The sequence below is a fragment of the Bactrocera dorsalis genome, chromosome 5 (genome assembly GCF_023373825.1).
Source record: "Bactrocera dorsalis isolate Fly_Bdor chromosome 5, ASM2337382v1, whole genome shotgun sequence".
Taxonomy (NCBI): domain Eukaryota; kingdom Metazoa; phylum Arthropoda; class Insecta; order Diptera; family Tephritidae; genus Bactrocera; species Bactrocera dorsalis.
The window spans coordinates 21,700,964-21,724,987 of NC_064307.1; the positions used below are offsets into that span (position 1 = coordinate 21,700,964).

The 24,024-nt window shown below is 34.0% G+C and overlaps 3 protein-coding genes across 4 annotated transcripts in view; 1 reads left to right on the forward strand and 2 right to left on the reverse strand.

The window, feature by feature from the left end:
• Positions 1–24,024, reverse strand: part of LOC105230077 (TOM1-like protein 2) — a 245,553-nt gene that overhangs the window by 97,690 nt on the left and 123,839 nt on the right. The gene's annotated exons all lie outside the window — the stretch shown is intronic.
• LOC105230082 (CD82 antigen) overlaps positions 1–24,024 on the reverse strand; it is a 101,368-nt gene that overhangs the window by 2,605 nt on the left and 74,739 nt on the right. The window lies entirely within an intron of this gene.
• LOC105230081 (facilitated trehalose transporter Tret1) lies at positions 7,718–15,026 on the forward strand. Its single transcript, XM_011210663.4, has 6 exons — positions 7,718–8,058; positions 11,944–12,176; positions 12,234–12,364; positions 13,804–14,144; positions 14,214–14,635; positions 14,705–15,026. The coding sequence occupies exons 1-6, from the start codon at positions 7,983–7,985 to the stop codon at positions 14,915–14,917; spliced, it is 1,416 nt and encodes a 471-aa protein (XP_011208965.2). The 5' UTR covers positions 7,718–7,982; the 3' UTR covers positions 14,918–15,026.

The following is a 24,024-nucleotide window of genomic DNA, read 5'->3' on the forward strand; positions in this document are numbered from 1 at the left end:
TTTTTCTACAGTTGCCACCTTATTTTTTTTTTAATATGTTGAAATTTTACATGAATAAAATTAGAAAACTAGTAAAAATTCGTTGAAAATGTTAAATATGTATAATTATTTACTTTTAAGTAAATGTAATTTCGAAAATAGTTGCCACCTGTATATAATTTATCATTTGAATAAATTTAAAATTAGATAACTATATTCAAAGTTAGAGGTTGTTAAAAAGTTTTCTAAAAAAAAAAAATCCTATTTCTTTCGAGTCTCGATTTGAAGGTACGTTGGAAAGAGGAAGTCCACCTGATTAAAAAATACCATATATAGGGCTATAGGTACCACAAACGCTTAATTTACAAGATATTCGACTTTAAAGTTCGAAATTTACAAAAATTCTTCATCAGCTAGTGCATCATCAATAAGATCCTGTCATTGGGCGAAAATGTTTCCGTGGAGGAAACATGTCACACAAATCTTCTGACGCAACAGTAGGGAGTTCTAAATTTCTTAGTTCCATCTCTGTCTGTAGTACAAAAATTTCATCCGCATAGCCCCGATTCACTTTTTTAATGGCCATAAGCATCTCCATTGACTGAGATCCTAGATCAAAGCCATAATTTTTCGCAAGGTATGTTTGGCGATAATCAAATAGAGCCATATACTGATGGAGAAGTTTTGGGCTCCGACGGCCTTTTGATTCCATTTTTGAACCAACGATTTTTGCATTTTCAAACGTTGATTGTGTTATAGGGATTGTCTTGCTCAACATACTCACCAAAACTGTAATTGGGGGTTAAACAGGTGGTGTTCAAACCAAAAATTTGTTACATCCCATAATACTGTTTTTCACCATCAGAAATAGTGGCAAAATATGTTTTCCTTATATAAATATGGAGTATTCCCAATATAGTTTCGTTAGCAACGTTTCGTCTATCTTTACCGTCGACAAAACACTTCCGCTGCTTCCCAGAGGTCACTGTATTAATCCACTATAGTTCCAAACCTTAAGGAGCAAATTATTGCTAAGATTACCTTCGGCGCTAATTTACAGGAATTTCCATCAAAACTGTACGCTGCGGTGGGTTTATACTAAAGCGACAATATTTCAGCGCCTTTCTTTTTTGATGGTTTTAAAATGCACCTCCGAACCCATCCTAACTAGGAGAGGTTGCGCTCTTCACTAAATGGATGGAATCCCTTCAAGGGATTAATGTAATTTCCTTCAAAAAATCTCATTGATTGCTCATTCGTTTGAACCAGTTTTGCAACGACGCAATGTAAACGTAAATATTCAGAAGCTCTGAATGCAATTATAAATTATATTATAACGGGTGATTTTTTTGAGGTTAGGATTTTCATGCATTAGTATTTGACAGATCACGTGGGATTTCAGACATGGTGTCAAAGAGAAAGATGCTCAGTATGCTTTGACATTTCATCATGAATAGACTTACTAACGAGCAACGCTTGCAAATCATTGAATTTTATTACCAAAATCAGTGTTCGGTTCGAAATGTGTTTTATCGACAAATTTTGTTCAGCGATGAGGCTCATTTCTGGTTGAATGGCTACGTAAATAAGCAAAATTGCCGCATTTGGGGTGAAGAGCAACCAGAAGCCGTTCAAGAACTGCCCATGCATCCCGAAAAATGCACTGTTTGGTGTGGTTTGTACGCTGGTGGAATCATTGGACCGTATTTTTTCAAAGATGCTGTTGGACGCAACGTTACGGTGAATGGCGATCGCTATCGTTCGATGCTAACAAACTTTTTGTTGCCAAAAATGGAAGAACTGAACTTGGTTGACATGTGGTTTCAACAAGATGGCGCTACATGCCACACAGCTCGCGATTCTATGGCCATTTTGAGGGAAAACTTCGGACAACAATTCATCTCAAGAAATGGACCCGTAAGTTGGCCACCAAGATCATGCGATTTAACGCCTTTAGACTATTTTTTGTGGGGCTACGTCAAGTCTAAAGTCTACAGAAATAAGCCAGCAACTATTCCAGCTTTGGAAGACAACATTTCCGAAGAAATTCGGGCTATTCCGGCCGAAATGCTCGAAAAAGTTGCCCAAAATTCCGAATGGACCACCTAAGACGCAGCCGCGGTCAACATTTAAATGAAATTATCTTCAAAAAGTAAATGTCATGAACCAATCTAACGTTTCAAATAAAGAACCGATGAGATTTTGCAAATTTTATGCGTTTTTTTTTTTAAAGTTATCAAGCTCTTAAAAAATCACCCTTTATAATGTTATAATAAAAGTTTTTATAATATTGTGACATGAGATTATTATAATATATAATTGTAATATATAAAAATGTTATATTACAATCATATAGTTTTACTTATCTGTGTTTATTAAATATAAATCACATGATATTCATATATATGAAAAAAATGTTCACACACCCATTTACATATAGCTTGAAAAATGTTGGAAAGACTTTCGTTTATAGTTAAGGGGTTACATGGGTTTCGTTGGGGGGAAAAACAGTCTTTTTCCAAACATTTCCAAACATACACTATTAGTAAAGAAATTCTGAAATTTTTGAAAAACAAAAAAAATATTTTAAACTCGACCATTGCGACGGTATTTCCGGTGACCCTTCGGAAAAAAACTGCGCCCGCGTTGGCAGGATAAGTCCTTACAGGATCATCTAAAGTGAAAAAATAGGTGTACAATACCTAAAAACCTGTGTTAAAACCTTTACTTAGAACTTTAACGAAGCGAAAAAACTGAAAATTGGATTTTGGCCAGATATTTTTACAAAAAAAAAAAATGAAAGTATCAGTGAAAATTGCGCGACATTTTTTTTCTAATAATTGTTATCAAAAAAAATGTTTCGTCCAAGTCTTTAAGAATGGTGTCTCAAAGATTTGTGTAGAATTTCATGAAGATCAGCTAAGTAGTTCTCGAGAGACTTCAAAAACACAGTTTCGAGAAAAACACGTTTAAAGACGGCGCACTTAGCCTAGCTAGCCGTGAATGCACAAATTTTCTAGACTGTATCTCCTAAACTATTACTCGGATCAACAATATATGTGGCGCCATTCTTCGACTGGCCAACGCAAATGCTCTTCAGAAAATTGAACTCTGGCCTGCACATGCCGAGGCTTAAGGATGTCACCTTTCCCTCCTACCATTGAGTTTAGCTGTTATTAACTTTATTCTTATTTTTGAAGCAATAAAACAAAGATTTAACTCATTTTCACTTTTTTAGTATAAAATGGCTTTTCTGGGGTCAAAGCCACAACTTTCCTCAAATGTCATAAATCTAACAAAAATTAAGTTAAGCCCAGAGTGGCAATACTTGGGAATGAGTTTTAGCGCAGAAAAAATTAAATGAGCAGAAATTTTAATTGTAAAAATAACATTGTTGTTGTATATAGCAATAATCAGCGTGACGAGCTGAGTTGATTCAGCCATGTCCGTTTATCTGTCCGTCTGTCTGCAAATACCCGAAGTAGTCTCTTAGAATTTGAGATATCAATCTGAAATTTTGCACACACGCTCTCTGTTGGAATAGTGCAGCATAGATAAGTATATACAATATATATATGCACACATTTCTCATGAGATGTAAAGTCACCATTTCGATGGAATGAATTTTAAATTCCGATTTTCATTCCGGGATACAGTGTCTTAATTTCAATGCATCGTCAAAACATTACGTATACGCCCAGTTGGTCAGGACCGAATTAAGACTTAGTGTATGAAAAAAGTGAGAAACTCAAATGCAACCAACAAGAGAGAGCGACAATAAGATAAAATGGGTATGAAAATTATTATGAAAATATATTTCTGGATTTTGTTAAGCGCTGCTTTTCTTGCTCACCACTTCACTATGCGATAATCCTTATATACTTGTATGTCAGTGCAACGAATAGAGTTTTGATTATTTAGAAAAATATTTCATACATATATATATAATTAATATATGTATATATATATATATATACAGGTACAAGTATACATATTTTTATGACACAATTAACTACTTGGAGATGAAGCGATTAATTTACAACAACGTTGGGGAGTTAAGACGACCTATTAGCGACAAAGTGGCATGTTTCTGTTGGCGTAAAGTCGCGAAGCGAGGAAAGTGCAGTAAATTAAATTTCTGTTTGTGAGCATTGAAATCTTAAATGGAGCAATTACATGGTGCCTTTTGCGCCGGCTTTCAGTGACAAGTTGACTACAAAAGCCGCCACAACCAGACCAAACTAGCTTTAAGCAATGCAATTTCCAAGGCATGTTGATGGGCGGAAATTGCATTCTTGTTATGGGCAACTTTTTAAAGTACACTGGCCGAGTTGAACATTAAAAAAATATTAAATAAAAAGTCAAATACTTTGATATAAAGTATGCTTTTTTATATGTAAGCCATTTCCTATATATATTTTTTGGAAAAATTAAACAAATACAACTTTCTTCAAATGAGCGAGATCTTCTATGCGTGTTTGTTAAAGACAACTGTACTAAATTAACAGAAAGTCTGGCGCTCAATGTCATGCGTAGATTTGATATTGTGATTACAACCTATAGTCTGCGGATTTAGGAAAAATAGAAAAAGCGCAATATCGAGCCATCATTCGTTGTTTGATTTTTGAAGTGAAATGTGAAGTTGAAGTTGTAAGCGGTGACTCCTCCAATGGCGAACCTCAAAAATTGCTTTAATGAGCTACACTGTGGTCGAACGTTTGATTTTGATAAACGCCGTTCAGGTACTCTCATGATCTCGTATTGGCAAACAGCCAATTGAAGAAGCGCATGATAAGATAAAGACAGTAGGCGTCTCAAAAACTCGCGTGAGTCATATAACGTATGAAACCTTAGAAACTGGTGGCGCAATTAGTGTGGCTTTATTTGGCGAAGAAAAAAGTATTTTCCAGTCATGACAACCGGAGCACTGCCTCGCCCCACTTCCCATGTCTAAATTAGTTAAATTAAGTCGCGACCTAAACCATATGTAATATTGCCATATATTTGGCCTCTACAACATCAACAACTCCCAAAGAGTGACGCTTTACATAGAAAATAGTTTAGTTAAGCGACAAGGCAAGAAGTAAAGTTAGAAGTTAATTTTAAGGAGAAATTTGTCACCTTTCTTCTGCTAAAGGAAAAGACTTTTGGCAATTTCAAAAAAAAAAGCTCCTTTATCGACTTCAACTGCGCTAAAAAGAACTTCACTCCTGCAGTGATTCCGACCTTCTCCATGGAAGATACATTAAAAAAAAGCCACTTCTAGGCGATATTTCCATACAATAAGCTATGGTAAAAAAAATTGAAAAAATGGCTGTATGGATGAATGTTTGTTTCCCCCTATTGATCATTATTTCTAAGCGTCTGCAATTTAGGGCAGAAAGATAAGTGGTCGTCCTGCCGTGGCTCGAACCAATTCACCACACAAATTTTTCGCGTACACAACCGCAGTAATTGCCTTAGAAAACAGATAATTTTGCTGAGGGAGTTGAATATAACGACCAGATCAATGTCAAGACTTTATGGATCGTCAAGTGAAATCCTGCTAACTGGTCATCATCTGACAACGCTCTTGAACGCAACGCAAATTAGGCTCAAAGAGATGTAAGCGGCATTCTTCAGTGGCACGCGGCTGCATAGCCGTTGACCTGAAAGTATCCTTTTTGCAGATGAAAAAATAATCAAGGGCCATGAAAGTATGATTTTTACTGCGGAAAAAATGTTCACTCTGCAAAAGTTTTTAATAAGCAATTGAGAAAAAAAAAACATTTCAAAGCGTAAAAAATGTAATGCCAAGGGTTTATTAGACGCTGCGCCATTATCTTTGGCAATGCCCAGTCTTCGGTCGTAAGAAACGTGACATATTTCACGGCTCACAATGCTTCAACTTGGGAACTGGAATGGAAAAGTATCAGGTTTTTCTCAAATCCACTGAGCTGCTAAATACGGTTTAATTTGGTTACGACCTGGGAGTATAATGAGTTTAGTGGGAGCCTAAGGGTGACCTACTGTGGTCTAGAGATCACGCGCCTTCCTTTTCAATCAATCAACCAACCAAAAATTCAACGTAGGCAACATCCTGTTTCTGTAATGGTTTGGTCAGGAGGCTGCTGTAAGGTCGTTGCGTCTTCTGCATAGTCGTTATAAATATTTCTTCACTACTGTTAAAAAGTGATTAAATGTGGGTAAAATTGTACCAACAGATGTTTTAGTTTATGCGTAATAAACCAGCTAAGCAATACTCTCTTAGATGGAAAGCATTGGATCTTCGATTAAGAGCCTGCTCCAATACATAAGGCAAATACCACACAGTACTCCTTTTATTGCCATTACCAGTCTATCACAATACTACTTATTAAAATATCGAAATTTAAATACTTCATTATTCGACCTAACAGAAGAAGGTGATCCTATCCTAAACCAACATATATTTTGATTCTTTGGACACCCAGAAGTTGATATTTTAATTATATCAGGATTTGAAAAAAATTCTCATCAAGAATCAGGTAAAAAGGAAACTTTTGGTTAGCTGATTTCAGAGCTGCAAATGATCGGCCGATAAGACTATAGTTTGTGGTTAGAGTTAAGGAATATTTCCTCTCGAATGTCTCGTCAATTCCAATAGAAACTGTGTGTGCTGGTACTGATCAATTTCCGTGTCGTTTGAGGGCTCATGTGAAAGTAAAAGGTGATCATTTCGAATACAATTTTGTAGATCGCTTACTTAATATATGGATCATTAAATAAAAATATCTTTATAAAAAGATGTGTTACAGAGCCAATTTTGCAATATACCTAAACTTGTAACAGAACTTATGGCAGGACTAGATAGTGTCAAAAAAATGAGTCTAATATTTTTGAAATGGCCAAAATAATTACTTAAAATTGTGGATCAGCACCCTGTACAAGCAAATTAGTACTTTTCCATTCAAGCTTATGATATAAGTTGGCGAAAAAACACAACCCAGTTATTATTAGATTCATATTTAAACAGAGCGTAAAAATTTCCAAAACTTCACACAATAAATTTTAGCTGATCCTAAATCTTGTATCTCCGTATCTTGCAGCTGCATAAATGATTTGCAGATATTTATAAAATAAATAAAATAGTTTGCCGGTTAGGTAAGCAACACGTGGCATATAGACCTTCGGATTTTCCCCATCATAAACCATTACGTATATTTTGACATTTGCACTCACATACATGCATACATACTTACAATTATGCATGCTAGATGGGTCATTCCATTCCATACAAAATTTATATACAAAATTTTTTATCGAGCAAAACATGTTGTCTTCCGTTCCTTGAGGCAAAATATTGGACACGTACTTTTTATTTCGACAAAATTTGCTAAAATTTCGAGTTATGAATTTTCGAAATTTCAACACTCGAAAAAAGTAACTGTGAACATTTGCGTTTTTGTAGGAAAAGTATTTGATTTGTATAATATAATATAATATTTTTTTTTTGAAATTCGAATTTTTTTTTTTTCAAAATGTTTTCGAAATTTTTATTTAAAAATTCACATTCCATTCTTCAATTACTTATTCATAAATTATTTCAAACTTTATTTAAAATTTTTAAGGCAAATCATTAATGGAATGACCCAGCACAAATGTGATTACGGTAAATATAATAAAAATATAATCAAAATCAAACATTGTCTAAATGTCTAAAATGCTTAATTGCATTTATGTTTATAATTCCAACTGTAACAAATACATTTATAACGGCTTTATAAATAAATGAGTGGTCCATATACCAGCAGAGCGTACATTATATCCGTATGTACATAGGGAGAAAAGTCTTAAAATTTGTTGACTGATAACGCAATATGATGTAAGTGAAGGTATTAAGATGAAACTATGTATATATATAAAGTCAGTTCGCCGTGAGGCCGCTTCAAAAGCACACAATTAGTATATAGAATCACCCAAGCGCGGTTGGCCATCACCGAGTTTCTACTTTTGCATAAATTTTATGCGTAAATTCTTGAAAAATGTTTGGTTTGTGTAAAAATTCGGAAGGTGTCTTCAAATTCGAATTTCGGCGACAATTGCTGGCTTCAGTGTGCAGTAAGCAGACAAAAATGAATGTGGTTTTTCAGTGCTTTCAGGAAATGGAGTGAAATGGAAAATAATGTGGCACTTCATATATTGTGCAAAATTTAATATTTGATATATTTTTTATATATGTTCAATATACTTATCAAAGCATATATGAGCATTTAACAGTTGATAATTGTTTTCTCATTTTTTTCAAAGCATACATACATATGTGAGTTGAAGCTTAGAGAGAAAGAAAGGTAAAGGCATATGTGAGTGTTTAGAAGCATTCTTCTGCGAAAATTTTTTGAACAATTCTAGTGGTGAAACAAAAATATTTTGTACGAATTGTGAATTTCACACATTTCAGTGGAAACATTTGAAAATTAATGCAACAGTTATTGTGATTCAAATTTGCATACCGTTATATGTATGTGGAAATATTGTGTGATAAAGGCAATGTTGTGAAATTGTACGACGAAAGAGCTGACCGAAGTCGTGAAAATTGTGATTTTATAACGAGCTAATAATTTCACAATTAATATTTTAACTAGTTTAAAATAGTAGAATCCAAAATACGCAAATATGAAAAAATGCTGATTCTAAAATATTTAATTTTTTTAAATTTTTTTTTTGTCAATTTTAATTATTTTTTTTTTTTATTTTTAATGTTATTTTGTGATATTTATTTTTTGTTGGTTATATTTATTATTTTTTTTAATTTTTTTTATTTTTAATATTATTTTGTGATATTTATTTTTTTTGTTATATTTATTATTTATTATTTTTTATTTTTTTTTAAATTGTTTTTGTAAATTTTATTTTTTTTATTCTTAATGCTATTTTGTGATATTTATTATTTTTTTATTGTTTTTTTTTTTAATTTTTTTTTGTAAATTTTTTTTTTATTTTTAATATTATTTTGTGATATATAAATTTTTTTTTGGTTATATATATTATTTTTTTATTTGTAATCCCAACTTTGTGGCTTTTAAAATAAAAAGTAAAGGAAAAATCACAAAAAAGTTGTTTAAACCCTCAAATCGCAATAAAATAAAAAAAATTTATTTACGGTTGTGAAATTAAAATTATTTTTTTAACCTAGAAATGAAAATTTGATTACATTTATTTTATAATTTTATTATTTATTTTTAAATTATTTTTTTAAATATTGTTTTAATTTTTTCTTAATTTTTTTTAATTTAATTTTGTTATTTTTTCATAATTTTAATGTTTTTTAAATTTATTTTAAAATAAATAACACAATGTGCTATTAAAAAAAAATGAAAAATAAAAAAAAATAAAAAAAGTTGTTTAATTTTTCAAATCGCAATAAAATTGAAAATAAATTTTCGATTGTGAGATTAAAATTGTTTTTTTTTTTATTTTTCATAATTTTTAAAATTTAAAAATTTTGTTTATTAATTTTTCTTTGATTTTTAAAACACACATAACTGAACATTTATTTTTAAGTTTTCGTTGTGTTTAGAGAGAATATATTTTTTATAATTTCTTTTTTTTTATTTTATATTTTATATTTTTAATTTTTATATTTTTTCGTTTTTTTTATATATTTTTTTTTAATTTTTGTAGCTTTAATTTTTTATTAAATTTTGTATTAATTTTTTCTTATTTTTTAATCTAATTTTATCTTTTTTTCTTTCCAAATATAAATTTTCGATTGTGGGATTAAAAATTTAAAATTCGAATCCCGATCCGACATTGATACAAACATATATATTTTAGGTGTTTTCAGTGATCCGTACATAAGTCTTTGCAAAACAAAAAATTATGTTTATATATTTTCCGGAATATATCAGCTCACTTTCCACATATTATTCTGAGGGTATTTTTTTTTTGGTTATATTATATTTTTGAACATTTCCATCTTTAATGCACAAACTCCTATAAGATATATTTTTCCTCTAGACCGTCTGGAAACTCAGTGTACTAATTCAAAAAATTGAAAATCTTTTAAATATTTCATCAGCACTTAATTTAGGTATACCAGGATATATAGACACTATCCAAAATTAATATAATCGAAAAAATTCGTTTAATATTGTATGAAATATGAAAGCAACCACATTTGAATTAAACAAACAGTTAAAAGTGAAGTTTTTGCCCTTCCGGTTTTGAATATATTTGATACAGTAAAAAGAAATTCAGTATTTTTGAAGCTAATTTCATAATGCCACTCTCATAGAAAACTGACAGAGTTAATTTTTACAAGTAGGAAAATCCGGTCCGGACTTAAAGTTGAATGCGTAGGAACCATCCCACCAAGCTCGCGGCGCTGATGGAGCAAATTCCCGCACCTATTGGCAATAGCTGGCCGCTTCTGAGTGATTGCTTCCTTTAGACGGTCTTATTCTTGACAGTACTCTGCCGAATTAAGCGTTTGGCCATAGAATACTTTGTTGTAAGTGACTCATGTTTCATCGGTAGTAACCAGTCGCTTTAGAAATTTTACAATTACCCCTAAATCGGTTTACAATTTCAGTCAGTTGAATTGAAGTTGAAGGAATTCATGTTTTACCTTCCTAAAGGTTTGTACTTAATAACGGATTAAAGTAGTTTGAAATTATAAATGAAATATTTTTTTTTTATCAATTTTTCACTTTCTATTAAAATTATTTGGGACAAATTTTAGTGTTTAACTATAACTGACTTTAAGCAGTTTTAAATTTTTGATATTCTAGTCAACCCTATTGGTAAATAGTTGAAAACCAATACTAAAGAGAGTTGAAGTATGACAGTTTCAACCAAAAATTTTTTGACAAGTTGAGTTGAAAACCATAATACCAAATTTCAAAATTTCGGCCAAAATGCACAATAGGAGCCAATGTTTAACTTCCAGTTAAATAACCAAAAAAAGTTGAAGTTTGACAGCAGTTGGGTTGAAAACCATAATAGTGGTCAATGTTTAACTCCTAGGCTTTCGATATTTCAGCACGTGAATCGGCCACTTTGATTTCCATTATCAGTCACCTGGTTTGTCTTTTCGGCATTATTGAAGAAAAACTGTAAACTATGGCGTATATTCTCTTTGTTGGTATCCAACTCTGACGCGTTCGCAAAAAACAACAATATTGAGTCAAGCTATCACAAAACTGTCTAGTAAGTTTTTTTAGTACGAAATCTTATCTTCTAAAGCCATATAGTAATATAAACACACTTATATGGTACAACGCGAATTACAGATGGCTTTAATACCATCTGTTGGAAAAATTATGGATTTATTTTTAGAAGATATATAGCTAGGGGAATACTACTATCGCTGTTTGTAATATGGTATTTGTGGGCAATCCAAATGCGTAAATTACATGACTCAACAAATTTGAAGGGAAAATTTGCGAGTGATGTGCTTAGAGGTCTGCAAAATATTTGAGCTTTCCTGATTACGAGTTTGAGTTACAACAATTTTCCTTTATGTACAGCTTTTTTTTTGTAATTTTAGTGAATGGTGGTGGTTTGACCCCTACAACCTTTGACTACAATAAAAAAAATCTTATGTCTTAGGGAATTTTTACTATCTTTTTCAGGTTTAGCAATACAAAAGTAGCAAGAAACCGCTTCCAACATCACACACTCGCAAAACGACTGTAAACCAGTGTTATTATATAATGTTTAGGTCTTCGAAAGTGAAGTAGACGCCTTATAAGCTCCCAATATATCAAACACCCAATATATCAAACACCCGAGATTTTATATTTTTAGATTTATAATTGCGGCATAGTATATTTATGAAAGTAACGGTAAATATTTACTTAGCAATTCGCAGACATAAAAATATTTACTTTTCTTGTCAATTTAAATGCATTATTTGCTTATCTACATTATCTTAATTTTACGTCAACAACAAACTTACATATATGTATACATATGTACAACCAACTTTTATAATATTTACAGTTACGATCATCACTTTCTGTCATGGCTTCGGCTTGGGTTGGTTTTCGGTGATACTTTCGAAATTGCAATCGCCCGCAGAGACTGAACTGGATTTCGTTATAACTGTGTATGAGGGTTCATGGATTGGCGGACTGTCATCGCTAGGAGGTGGCGTTGGTAATATCATCTATGGCGTAATGTTAGATTTTATCGGACGTAAAGCTAGCGCCTATTGTCTAGCCGTGCCGTATATAGTAAGTGTAAAAAGATTTTTAAATAAATCCGTTGTCTTAACTGCATATTCTTTATAGGTTTCTTGGATACTCGTATATTTTGCACGCTCCGTGGAATATCTATATATAAGCCGGTTTCTAGCTGGCGTCACAGGCGGTGGCACTTATGTCATTATACCAATATTTATTGGCGAAATTGCTGAACCAAAGTATGTATAGCTATTTGTGGGGACTTCAAAGCTCAAAACTTACAATTACTACCGTTACTTTTTGGAAAGTTTGTGTGTAATTTTGTCCTTAGACCAATATTACTGGTATCGTTCTAAGAACAAGGTGGAATTTTGACTTTTTTCTATCAAAAATTTAATCCACTCAAAGTAAAAACTTATGGCACACGAGTCATATTGTCGGTGTTTGTTGAAGTCGCAGGTCTCCCAGAACGGTCTTAATCAGCGACGTGTTCCCGGCCCTCCAAAAAGTCCTGGTGCCACCGAAACACACCACTTCTTGCTAAAGTAACATCTGGATAAACCTGCTTGATCATATCAAACGTCTCTGTCGTTGATTTACCGAGTTTCGCACAAAATTTAATCGCGTACCTCTGGTCTAACGAACGCTGCATTTTCGGCTTGCACCACCCACAGAAACACGTTGCGCAAAAATGTTCGTTCTGACTCTCCAGTTGCTCGGAGACAATTGACCACCCGCTCGTTCGTTAGTTAGGAACGCCCTCTATCCAATTCAGTCGGCACGCGCACGCTCCGAAGTATAGTCGCTGCGGAGGAAAATCAGTCATATTACTTTCCGGACAGTCTCTGTACAAAACTACCCATTCCATTTTGTTAAAATTTGGTCTTGAAATAGGAATATCCTCTTTAGAATCGGCGGTACCATCGATATTTATGATCTTTTATTCAACTGACTGCCTTATGCAATAGGTCGTCTTTGTAGAATCGCTCGATTCCCATTTGAATTGCCGCTAATCCATGCGTTGTAAAAAGGTTTGAGAGTTCGTAACCTAGAACTCGGACGGAATTTGCGTCAAGCTTTCAAAACTAAGGCGAAAAGAGGCATGTTTTACTTTTTCACGCAAGGTTTCCCGGCTAAAGACCAGATCAGATCAACAAAAGCTAGACGTTGTCAGGCCAAATACTATATATTTGCTCGGAAAGTCCTTCACATTGATTACTTTTCGTCTTTATTGGCTTAGACACCGCCTACACGGTTATAGTCGAGTTTACAATGGAGCTACAGTTGTACTCCCTTTTCGCTGCTTAGCGCCAAGTGGAGATCCCAAACGTAGCTAGGTCGTACTGCACCTGGTCTTTCCGACAGAGTGGAGGTCTTCCTCTTCCTCTGCTTCCCCCAGCGGGTACTGCGTCGAATACTTTCATGACTGGAGTGTTTTCGTCCGTTCATCCATTGAACCGGTGAAGTTCTATCAACTTATTTCGTTGGAACAGGGAGATTTACACTTTTGTATTGCACGATTATTTGTATGTAGAAACCCGAAAATGTGATCAATAAATCTTATAGATATGTATATGTGGGGTTTCCAGCTTCTATTAGCCTACATTACCACTTGCCATTATACTATATATAAATACAATGACTGATTCTGAAACATTTTCTTCTCTATTTTTTTCAGAATTCGCGGCCGCTTAACAGCACTTTTCTCTCTAACCTTAAATAGCGGCATATTTTGTGGTTATATAATAACAGCACGCATGCCCTACCATTATATACCAATAATCGGTATACTATTGCCCGTAATTTATATGGTACTTCAAATCTTCTTCCCGGAAACACCAATGTATTTGCTGGCGCGTGGTCAAGATGAACGCGCTAAAAAGTCATTGAAGTTCTATCGCAACTATGAACCGACAACAAAAGAGAGCGCTACGCAATTTGAAATGGCATTTGAAAAGCTCAAGAGCGATGTGACCAGTCACCAGGCAAACACGGTTGGCGTGACGTGGCATGATTTCTGTGAGTGCAGAATGTGGTTCCTCAAAACCAAAATAATTGTTTTTCTCTCTCTTTCTCGCCAAACCACAGGTAATAAACGCGCTATGATTGCTTTCGGCAATGGTTTCGTGCTCATGTGGCTGAATGTCTTCTGTGGCGCCTATGCCATACTTTACTACACTTCGAGTATATTTGTAGCCGCGCGCACCGAATTGCATCCGGACACCAATACCATCATTGTGGGCTTGGTGCAAGTCACTGGCGTGTACACCGCTACCATTCTGGTCGATAGATTCGGCCGCCGTCCGTTATTGATATTTTCTTGTGCGGCCACTAGTGTGGGCATGACGATATTCGGCTTATATGGTTATTTCTTGCAAGAGACCTCGGTCGATTTATCACCTGTTAGGGCATGGTTGCCACTCTTAAATGCTTGCTTCATTATGTTCGTGGCCAATTCGGGTCTCATACCGATTCCATTTGTTTTGTTGGTGGAGTTAATGCCACCGAAGGTGAGTAGAACCGTGGATATACTTGTATCTATTTTTGGTATACTAAAAGTGTTTTTTTTTCCCAAATAGATACGCGCCAAAGCGGCCGCCGTTTGCTTGGTCATCTTCAATATCCTCGGCTTTGTTCTAATGAAAATGTTTCCGATTTCTTTGGCTGCTTTTGGTCTCTACTGGCCGATGTGGTTCTTTGCTCTGACAAGTGTTCTGGGTTTGGTTTACATTGTAATCTTCATTAAGGAGACCAAAGGCATGTCGCTTAATAAAATTGACCCGGAAACATAAGTATTGCACAAGTATAAGTACAAAGGGGGTTTATTAGATATTAAGGGACGTTATGAATAATGGGGGCTGATGTTTGATGTAAGCTTTTAAATAAACAACCTAAAGTTCGTTTTTGGTTTTTTGCTTTAATGTTCTTCTAGACATCCTACCTGACTCTACCTTAATACCAAGCCCATCCCTGAAATTAATATTTCTTCCAGCCCTCCCAGGCTTTGATCCGTGAATATTACGAAACTATAAACTGTTCTTTTGCACAAGAATTTATCTCTTCCTTATTTGTTACTGCAAAATTGTGCACTCATCTTACATATGGTGAAATTACTTAATTTAAGACTTCATTCATTCATTAGCACCCCTAATTTGTTAGCTTAAACATGTCAAGCGATAACATCATCGGATTTGGCGTATTTGTACTACAAAGTCTTATCAAATAGCAACACTTAAGTAGATATAATATTTAACGACAATATGAACTATGATATGATGAAGTGTTATCAAGATTACAGTTAAACACTGGTATTAATAATTCTATAAACATTTTGTACCCCAAAATAACGTAAAGATGGATTTTGGACTTATGAAGTGTTATGCGGAGTTTACTTTATTACGAACATAGCTATTTCAGTGGCATTTAGTGAAGGGCGATAAGTTATCGAAAACTTGTCTCATACGAGTCGTTGTGACGAGAAATTTGAAAAAGTTTAAGAAACAGTGCTTAAAATCGTTTGTCATTTGCGAGATTGCAGCGGATCTCTACATCTCTTACGGATCGACTCAAGATCTTACGGTTAATGCCATAACAAAATCGGTACTCATAGTTTTCTTTGATAAACGTCATGTGCTTCATGATGGATTTGTTCTACAAAGTGAAACGGCCAATAAGGAATACTGCTTTCAATATTTAGGCATATATGTGAAGAAACTCACACGATAATGCTCCGTCACATTCTAGCATGATTTTTTGGCAAGGTACGAAACGAAAGCCAACGTTTAGCTACAGTATTCACCAGATTTTGCTCTGTGACTTTTTTCTGTTTTCGAAACTGAAAAAAGCGCCAAGTCTAAAAAATCATTCCTTGAAGACTTATAACAAGTGTATGAATATTTAAATTGGCTCAAATGTACTTGACCCCGGCGATAATAAAGATATGTCTTATAATACTTTTGGGATACGTGGGATAGATATCGAGAGTTGAAGAGGGAAGCGCGACGCATTTGCGGACAAAACAGAGAGAGGCCAAAATCGGTGAGCCTACGAACAGCTTGACAAGCTGGCCGACAGGGGTAATGCTCGAAAATTCTAAAAAAAAAAGAAAAGATGCGGCGACTCATAGAAGGTTCCAAGATCGGACTATACTTTTGTAGAACCTCCAGAAATTAAATGAATGAAATTATGGATGGAACACTTCTGTTGACAGTGAGAGCATAACACATGGTGAGCCCGATTGAACTGCCTGCGCGGGCCGATGACATCGATAACATTGGCCATAACAACCGCGCCGTTAATTTTGCTTTCTTCGGGTGGAACAAAGATTAGAAGCAAGTAGGGTTTCGTTGGAAATTGTCTACTCCGCAAAAATATTGTTGCAAATTCTCCATGCATAACTCCCTGCGAACGCAACTTTTATGCAAAGTGAAGACTATCAAATGATATTTCCCTCAAATAAAGCGCACGATATTCTTCTCTCGACGAAATATATTTGTATTTCCAACCATTTCCACTTTTTGCAACCTATAAACCCCAATATTGAAACAGAGAGTTGATAACATGCTGTTGTAAGTTGTTATTGTTGCAATACTGGATTTTTCCCTATTCCCAATTATTTCGCTATATTTTCTTCTTTTTCGCATGCATTTATGCTCTTTACTTCACTTCACTTTGCAAGCAAAGAGTGTACTCTTACACCACCAGCACTTTTTAATTTTGACCTCAATTCCATGCCAAGCATTCGATCAAAATTTATGATAACCCTGAGCTAAATATTGTTGCTGCTGTTGGCGGCAGCTAAGCATATTGTATTGTATGGGTTTAGTTTTAAAATGCAACTTATGTTAATGCGTTTCGTTGCAACAGTGAATTTAAATGCCGCTCGAACACAACAATGGCCGCAGAACGGGGGTAAACTTGAAATTTTAAAAGCAAAGCACTCAGCAAAAATATATGTATACAAGTATATCTGTATTTATACATAAATATTGTATTTACGAGTCGATAAAAACGATATATTTAGTTTGGTTTAGCGAAGAAATGGAACCGAGTTATGTTTGTATGTATGCAATGAATGCAGTTGGTGTGGCATATGGTCTGAGCTCGGAGGATACAAGCAATAATGGTTAGAGAAATATGCCAGTTTGCGTAGTGGTTGTCTCATCTTCCCACATGTGAAAGTTATCAGTGCTTAAATAAATCACAATTTTTGTTGGGTTAAAAATGCTTTTAGGAAAATGGGTGACGGCAAACAATGAAAATATTTTTTTTAGCAATTCTAGCTTTTATTTATATTTTACAAAGGTGAACTTGCGGGTATATGGGCAAAATGGCAAACATATATGATCATTAATTGATCTGTTCTCTATCTCATTCTTTATATAATTTGTTAGATTTAAATTCAAAAGTGCTTCTTTATGATATAATATCTGCGGTAACATCATTTTCATGAACTTAAAAAGAGAAAAGTAAATAATATTTACAATTCCTATTCAATTTAAATGGATTTATTTAAAAAAAAATTGCACTAATGTAACTTCAAAAGGAGTCGTTATGTCGGACTAACTTAGACAATATTACTTTGTTTCTACATCCCTAAAAGTAAAAGCTTTTTATTCTGTCCACCATCAATACCATCCTAAAGTACTTACATGGTATGCCCTGTGTTGCTTATCTTCTAATATCTGATACGTTTTTCTAGAGTCCATTGCTTCAAGCAACCCGTAGAGGAACTTAATGTTCAAGCCTAGTGGAATTGTATTGTATTTTTGACAGCCCCCAAGCGAGTTTTTTCCGCTAACAGTCTAGTTATTGCCTCCTTACATAATCTATAGTGAAAACTTAGTGTAGGGGCTACTAATAGTCTAAATAGCCCCTTGGTATCCACTATAAGATAAATGAACTTGCTCGTTACAGCAAAAGACCGCCCGACTCTACTGTTGTGCGAATAATTTAGTCATTAGAGACTCAATTGTAGTCATTTAGTTTGTAGCTATGTTTATTATAGTTCCGCAGAAGAAGTTCGCTGCTGTTTCTTTTTTACCCTTTATTCTATTCAATATTTAAATAGGAACTGTCGATCACAAAACCATTGGTAAATTTTTCTCTTTTACTGGTAACGTTGTATTTAATTCTCATGGACCTTCTTTTCTTGGTCGCATTGCCAATCTAGCCCGAGTTCAGTAACAAGATCGAATATAATGTCCTCCTCGCAAAGACGCGGAGTCGGGCTCCATCCACCTTTTAATTAAAATTTCGCTCTAAATACTTTTATAAGAATAAACATTAATATAATGTACTATTTGTTTGCCTATTAATGTGTTAATTGTAAAAATGCTTCGAGATCTGGAAAAATCGTTGGCCAAAGCCATGCCTTGTAATACTGATGGGGATTACTTTGCAGGTGACAAAATAAATATTGATGAATATTGATGAATATTTATTTTTTACGTTTTAATTACATTTTCCATGTACTTGTTTGTTACAATGTATATGAATATTGATATTAATATAAACATTAGATTGCAATAAATTTTCGATTTATGTATTGTGATTTTCAATCGTCCTTTATTTAATGGAAACTTTAACAGTTAAATAATTGTTAAAAAACACAACATTGCAAGCGCTTTTTTAAATAAGTTTATACTTTTGGCAATACCATTAGACAGTTTATTGCATTTGCGGATTTAAAAATTTTGTCACAAAAAGCAGTATTTTGACCATGAAACTTGAAATTTGCAATTCGCAAAATGCTCGGCACACTAAAGAGGTGTCAATAGCCTGACTTGCATGTTTTAGTAGTAATGAGTAAATCGGTACATAAGTATATACATATGTATGTACATATGCATTTCTGGTAAAAAAAATATGATTTGTATCTACTGAAAATTCGTTTTTGATCACTTGTACAGCGGTAGGCATTGAAATGGAAATACCCACAGGTGAATTAATTAATTACTACATGTTTTGTTGCCTTTAACTGTTAATAAAGTTAACCGAAATATTTTTTGAAAGTTTCCACTAAATAAAGATTTATGTGACCCTAATATTTGATTAGGTACATTGTAAAAACTGTAATCCCATCTATATCTATTTATTAATATATTATATTATACGAGTACATATAAAAGTTACATTGTTTATGATTTCGCTTTACCATTAAATTTTAGCAGCTTTAGTAATAATAATATTAACAAAGCGGCGTTATTTTACCAATCAGCGTATCGCTTCACTGATTTTTCTTGTTTGCAATTGCAATTAAAATTTGGTGTAAACAATTAAACCAAAGCGATTTCACGCAGCGGGAGTTAAAATTGAGTTCGATAGAAATAAGTATTTTTAGAAACGACACGAGCTAGATATATTTGAATAAGTATTAAACTTGGACAATTAACTTGATAACAGATAAGATATTTTTGGTGGTTTTGAAGTCGGTTGACAACATTTCTCGAGCACTACTCAATCGATCTTCATGAAATTTTCTAATGGGCGTGTTCAAAACATTTCTTTTTTTTTACAAAAATTTCATAATTTTTTTGGTAATAGTATATATTAGTAACAATAAAAAATTTAATAAAATATGTCACTTTTATATAAGACAAAAATTGTTGAAAAAGGCTGTTTTTTATCCGAGAAAACCCATGCAACACCTTAAGGAGATTGGTTTTGATTCCTACTAATGTATTTATGGTAGATGTCTGGATGAAGATGTGGGATTCAAGATGTTTCAAGCATAATCCCACAATAGTAGAACAAAAAGTAAGTGCCTGTCATATTTTTACGACGACATCTTCGATGGATTTTTTAAGGTTAAATAACCGGGTTACCCTTTTTGAATAGTAAATCTGTGGCCTGAGGAATACGTTGTTTAAGATGGTAGTAATACAATTACAATTACAATTTTTTAGTTAGAAAATAATATTATATAAACATATGTAACATAGTATGATCTCCATCGATTCAGACGAGTTAAAATTACTGCATAAATGCTTGGTTAATAAATTACCATAATTTACCACATTTTCTGTCAGCAGTATAAACGGCCTTCCTCATTATACATGTAATGACAGTCTTCGTCACACATCGTGAAAACAATAACAACGCTAAGTAATCAATTAACACATTCACAAGGGTAACTCGTTAGATTAGTGACAGTTCGCATTTCCCCAGATGGTTGTTTTTAATGCAACTATTGTGAATGACCCAATATGCATTGTGATTACATGTGACTTCGACTGTGCCATATAAACTGGGCGCGTTAACATAATTAAAAAAAAATTCCAAAATTGGTAAAAAAAAATTTCAAATAAAAATGTTCCAAAATCGGTATAAATTTGTTTATATTCGGGTGAACTTTGATCTCTAAATGTCAATTAGTGTGTGTTTGTTGGCTGTTTGTTTGCGACACGATGAATTTGTCAGGAGATTTTCCACATAGAAAAAAATGAAATAACAAGATTTCTTGATATTTTGTGTTTTTTATAGAATCATAAACCATGGATCCTTTAAAAATTTTACAGAAGTCTTTCGGCGACGATAACATTGGAAAAGTTTAAGAAACATCACTTGAAAATCGTGGTGTTATCATCAGAGAGATAATAAAGAACATAAACAATCCGTATATTTTGTTAAAGGGATGTCGAGTAGAGGTCGCAACGGGGAGGCTTGACAACAATAGGCAGATCATTCTTCACCACAACAATGCGAGCTTTCCCACATCGACACACATTGACTGAAACAACTACATTTTTGAGCTCTCAAAACATCAATTTGATGAGTCTTCCACCTTATAGTTCTGACTTGGCACTTAAAGATCTTTTTTTATTCCTGCTCGTAAAAAATAAACTATGAGGTCAACGCTTTTAGACACCTGAAGAGGCAGTTGATGCATTCGGAAGGCATGTTTTGGTGAGACTTCAATCAGAGTGGCAAAAGTGCTCAGACGTTTGGTTCAAACGCTGACGAAATCTGATCTTAATGGAGAATATTTTCGATGACTAAAATTTGTTTTTGGTATCGAATCTTGAAATATAAAAGGAAACCTATGTAGGATCGAAGGATTTAATGCCTAAGTAGTGTCCAAAAAAAGACAAATTTGCCTAGTTTCAACTGGGATTTTTATGGTTAGGAAGTATCGATAGTGAGGTCTAAGAGTCTATTAGAATTCGCGTCAAGCGCAGTCATCCTAAAGGATGGCTATTCCTCATGGACCTAGTAACTGAACTCCATATGGTAGAAGCACAAAAAAATTTTCAGTTTTTTTCCTTCGTTTACCAGATAAAGGTTTACTAAAACCTTTATGGTTAGACTACTTTGATGCAAAATAATTCCTATCTTTACGGATACTGGTTTTTCTAAAATTTCGGGTAATTTTTTTGGGACTACCTTTATGTTTTCAAATCTAAAAGGTATTTTAATTCTACAAAATTTAATTTTTTATATGAAAAAAAAATTTTCAAGAAAAAAAATCATTTTTTACCCAAGGAAATCCATGTAACCCCTTAAGACCATTTTTCTCCACTTAAAATTGACTAATCGCACTTTTCTCACATCTAGCTAGCGCGCTAGTAAGTTCTTTTTTAACTAAATAACCAAAGTATCATTAATTTCCATCGTCAGCGACAAGTGGTCATTAAATATGCACCCTGACTTTTTCTTACGGCCACAGACGACAGCCACTCAGCATTGGTAATGTCTTTCACTGCAGTCTGCTGACTGCTCGTCTGCTTTGTGCGCCACTTTCGGCGTTTATTGGCCACTTGAATTAGCCATTCGCTGTTTACACTTGGCTGCGCATGCCCGCACGGTCATTGTACAACAACAATAACAACAACAACGAAAGCATGATTATAGGTGATAATAAAACCATAACAACACCAACAAAAACAATTACCTTATAATTGTTTGTGGAGAGTGAAGAGCAGCAACAACAACAACAATAACAACGACAACGATAAATCATAACAAATAATGTAAATAAAATTGCGACAGACGACTGAATTCGAGCCTTTACGCCAATCACCGCAGCAACAGCAACAACAAATCCGTGTGTGGTAGCAACAAGTGAGGTGAAATAAAAGGCAATTTTTTCTATGGAAATTATATTTATGTGGCCTAACCTCAAAATCACAATACACCGCTGCACATCACACTTGAGTGCATTCGTTACGAAATGGCAGCGCAATAGCAACAACAACAACAACAACAACAAAGAAATTACGTGCAATAAATGCAGAAACACTATCATCACGCCAACTAGCCGCCGCCGAGCTTTGCGTGAGCTTTATATGCCCTCCTCACTCACTGTTGTTATTGCTTCGAGTGCGTGTGTGTGCGTCTGTTTCTCGTTGTTTTCTTCTAAACATAAATGATAGCTTGCTTATGCAGTTATGGAACACCTTTGTGGGTGACATGTACTGATTTACGAGAGCACGTGACTTGGTGCGGAATATCGTGGCGCGTTAGTGTTGAACTTGTTACTTCAGCGGCATTTGCTTTTATGAGCCGAGGGTGGCGGAGCAACCACATTACTTCCAAATTTACTTGAATCAGCGAGATCATCTAGAGCCACATAAAAGCTGTTCTTCATAACTCATCTTTACCATCAAGCAGTTGTTATTCAACATCGGGAAATAGTCAAGTTGTTTCAGTCTTTGTCTCAGACACTGTTGATAATGCTGTCAGCCGAGTTTTTATTTCTAAAGTACATACTCAGATGTATCCATATATCCATGCACTATCCCTGTAGTTGTAGGGTTTAGGCAGTAAAGCTACTATATGCTAGATATGGTCCATAAATATTATATATAAACCTGGATTGCTGAATCTGCATTTTAAGAAACAGCATTACGAATTACACTGTGACAGTGATTTTGCCAGTCCACGAAACACTTGTTATGAGCATTTGTTGAGACTGAAAACGGGTTCCATTCCGATGATTGTTGCCTTGTTTGCATGTCAAAATCATAAACCCTTATCTCAACGGTAGTTATAAAACTTTTCATGAATGTTTGATCGAAATTCGTACGATGAAGCAAGTCCAGAGACCTGTTTACGTCACTCTTTTTGAAAAAAGTTCAGCTTTATCATGATGAGTCGCGAAGGACGCGTTTCATACCCAAAATATCCACCAAACTCATTTGAACGTACTCGCGACAGATGTCGAGCTCTCTTGCCATCTCTCTAAAACTTGCCTGACGATATTGAAGCATCATATCCCTCACTTTTTTTTTATATTTTCTATATTTGAAGAGATCGAAGGTCGTTTAGAACGAGGCATGAGTGATTTTCTGTCACAATGTATGTTAGCTTAGATTATCGAGATGGCGCTAATCTTACTCTGACATCTAATTCAAGTGGTTATTTTAAGTATTCAGTAGGGTTTCAAAGCTCTTTCCTCAATATAGCAATCTTGGTACCCGAAAAAGTTCAATGAGTATTTCTCCAAGAGAAATTTTTTAACAATAGCAATTCTGCATTATTTATTTAAAATTTTACATACATTTATTCATAAACCCAAAAACTTCGGGTCCGAAATTATTCGGAGCAGGGAAGTTTTATGTTTCTATTGCGAAGTAGGTAAAATATGTATATTTGGACTTTTTAATATATGTTCATCTCAGCAACATGCGGGGTGAATATAACACTATAAAAAAATAAAATAATAATAAAAAATTTATAATAAGAATATTTAAAAAAAAAATTTGTAAAAAATCAAAAAAAAAGAAAAAAACGGGATCCCGAAAATTTTTTTAATTCGGAATCCCCAAAAAGATTCTCTGTTACACATGTTTGCTGTACAAATCAAGAGGGTTAAAAAAAAACGGGATCCCGAAAAACTCGGAACCGAAATTACAATTTTTTTTATTTGAGATCCCGAAAAGGATTATTGTATACTATA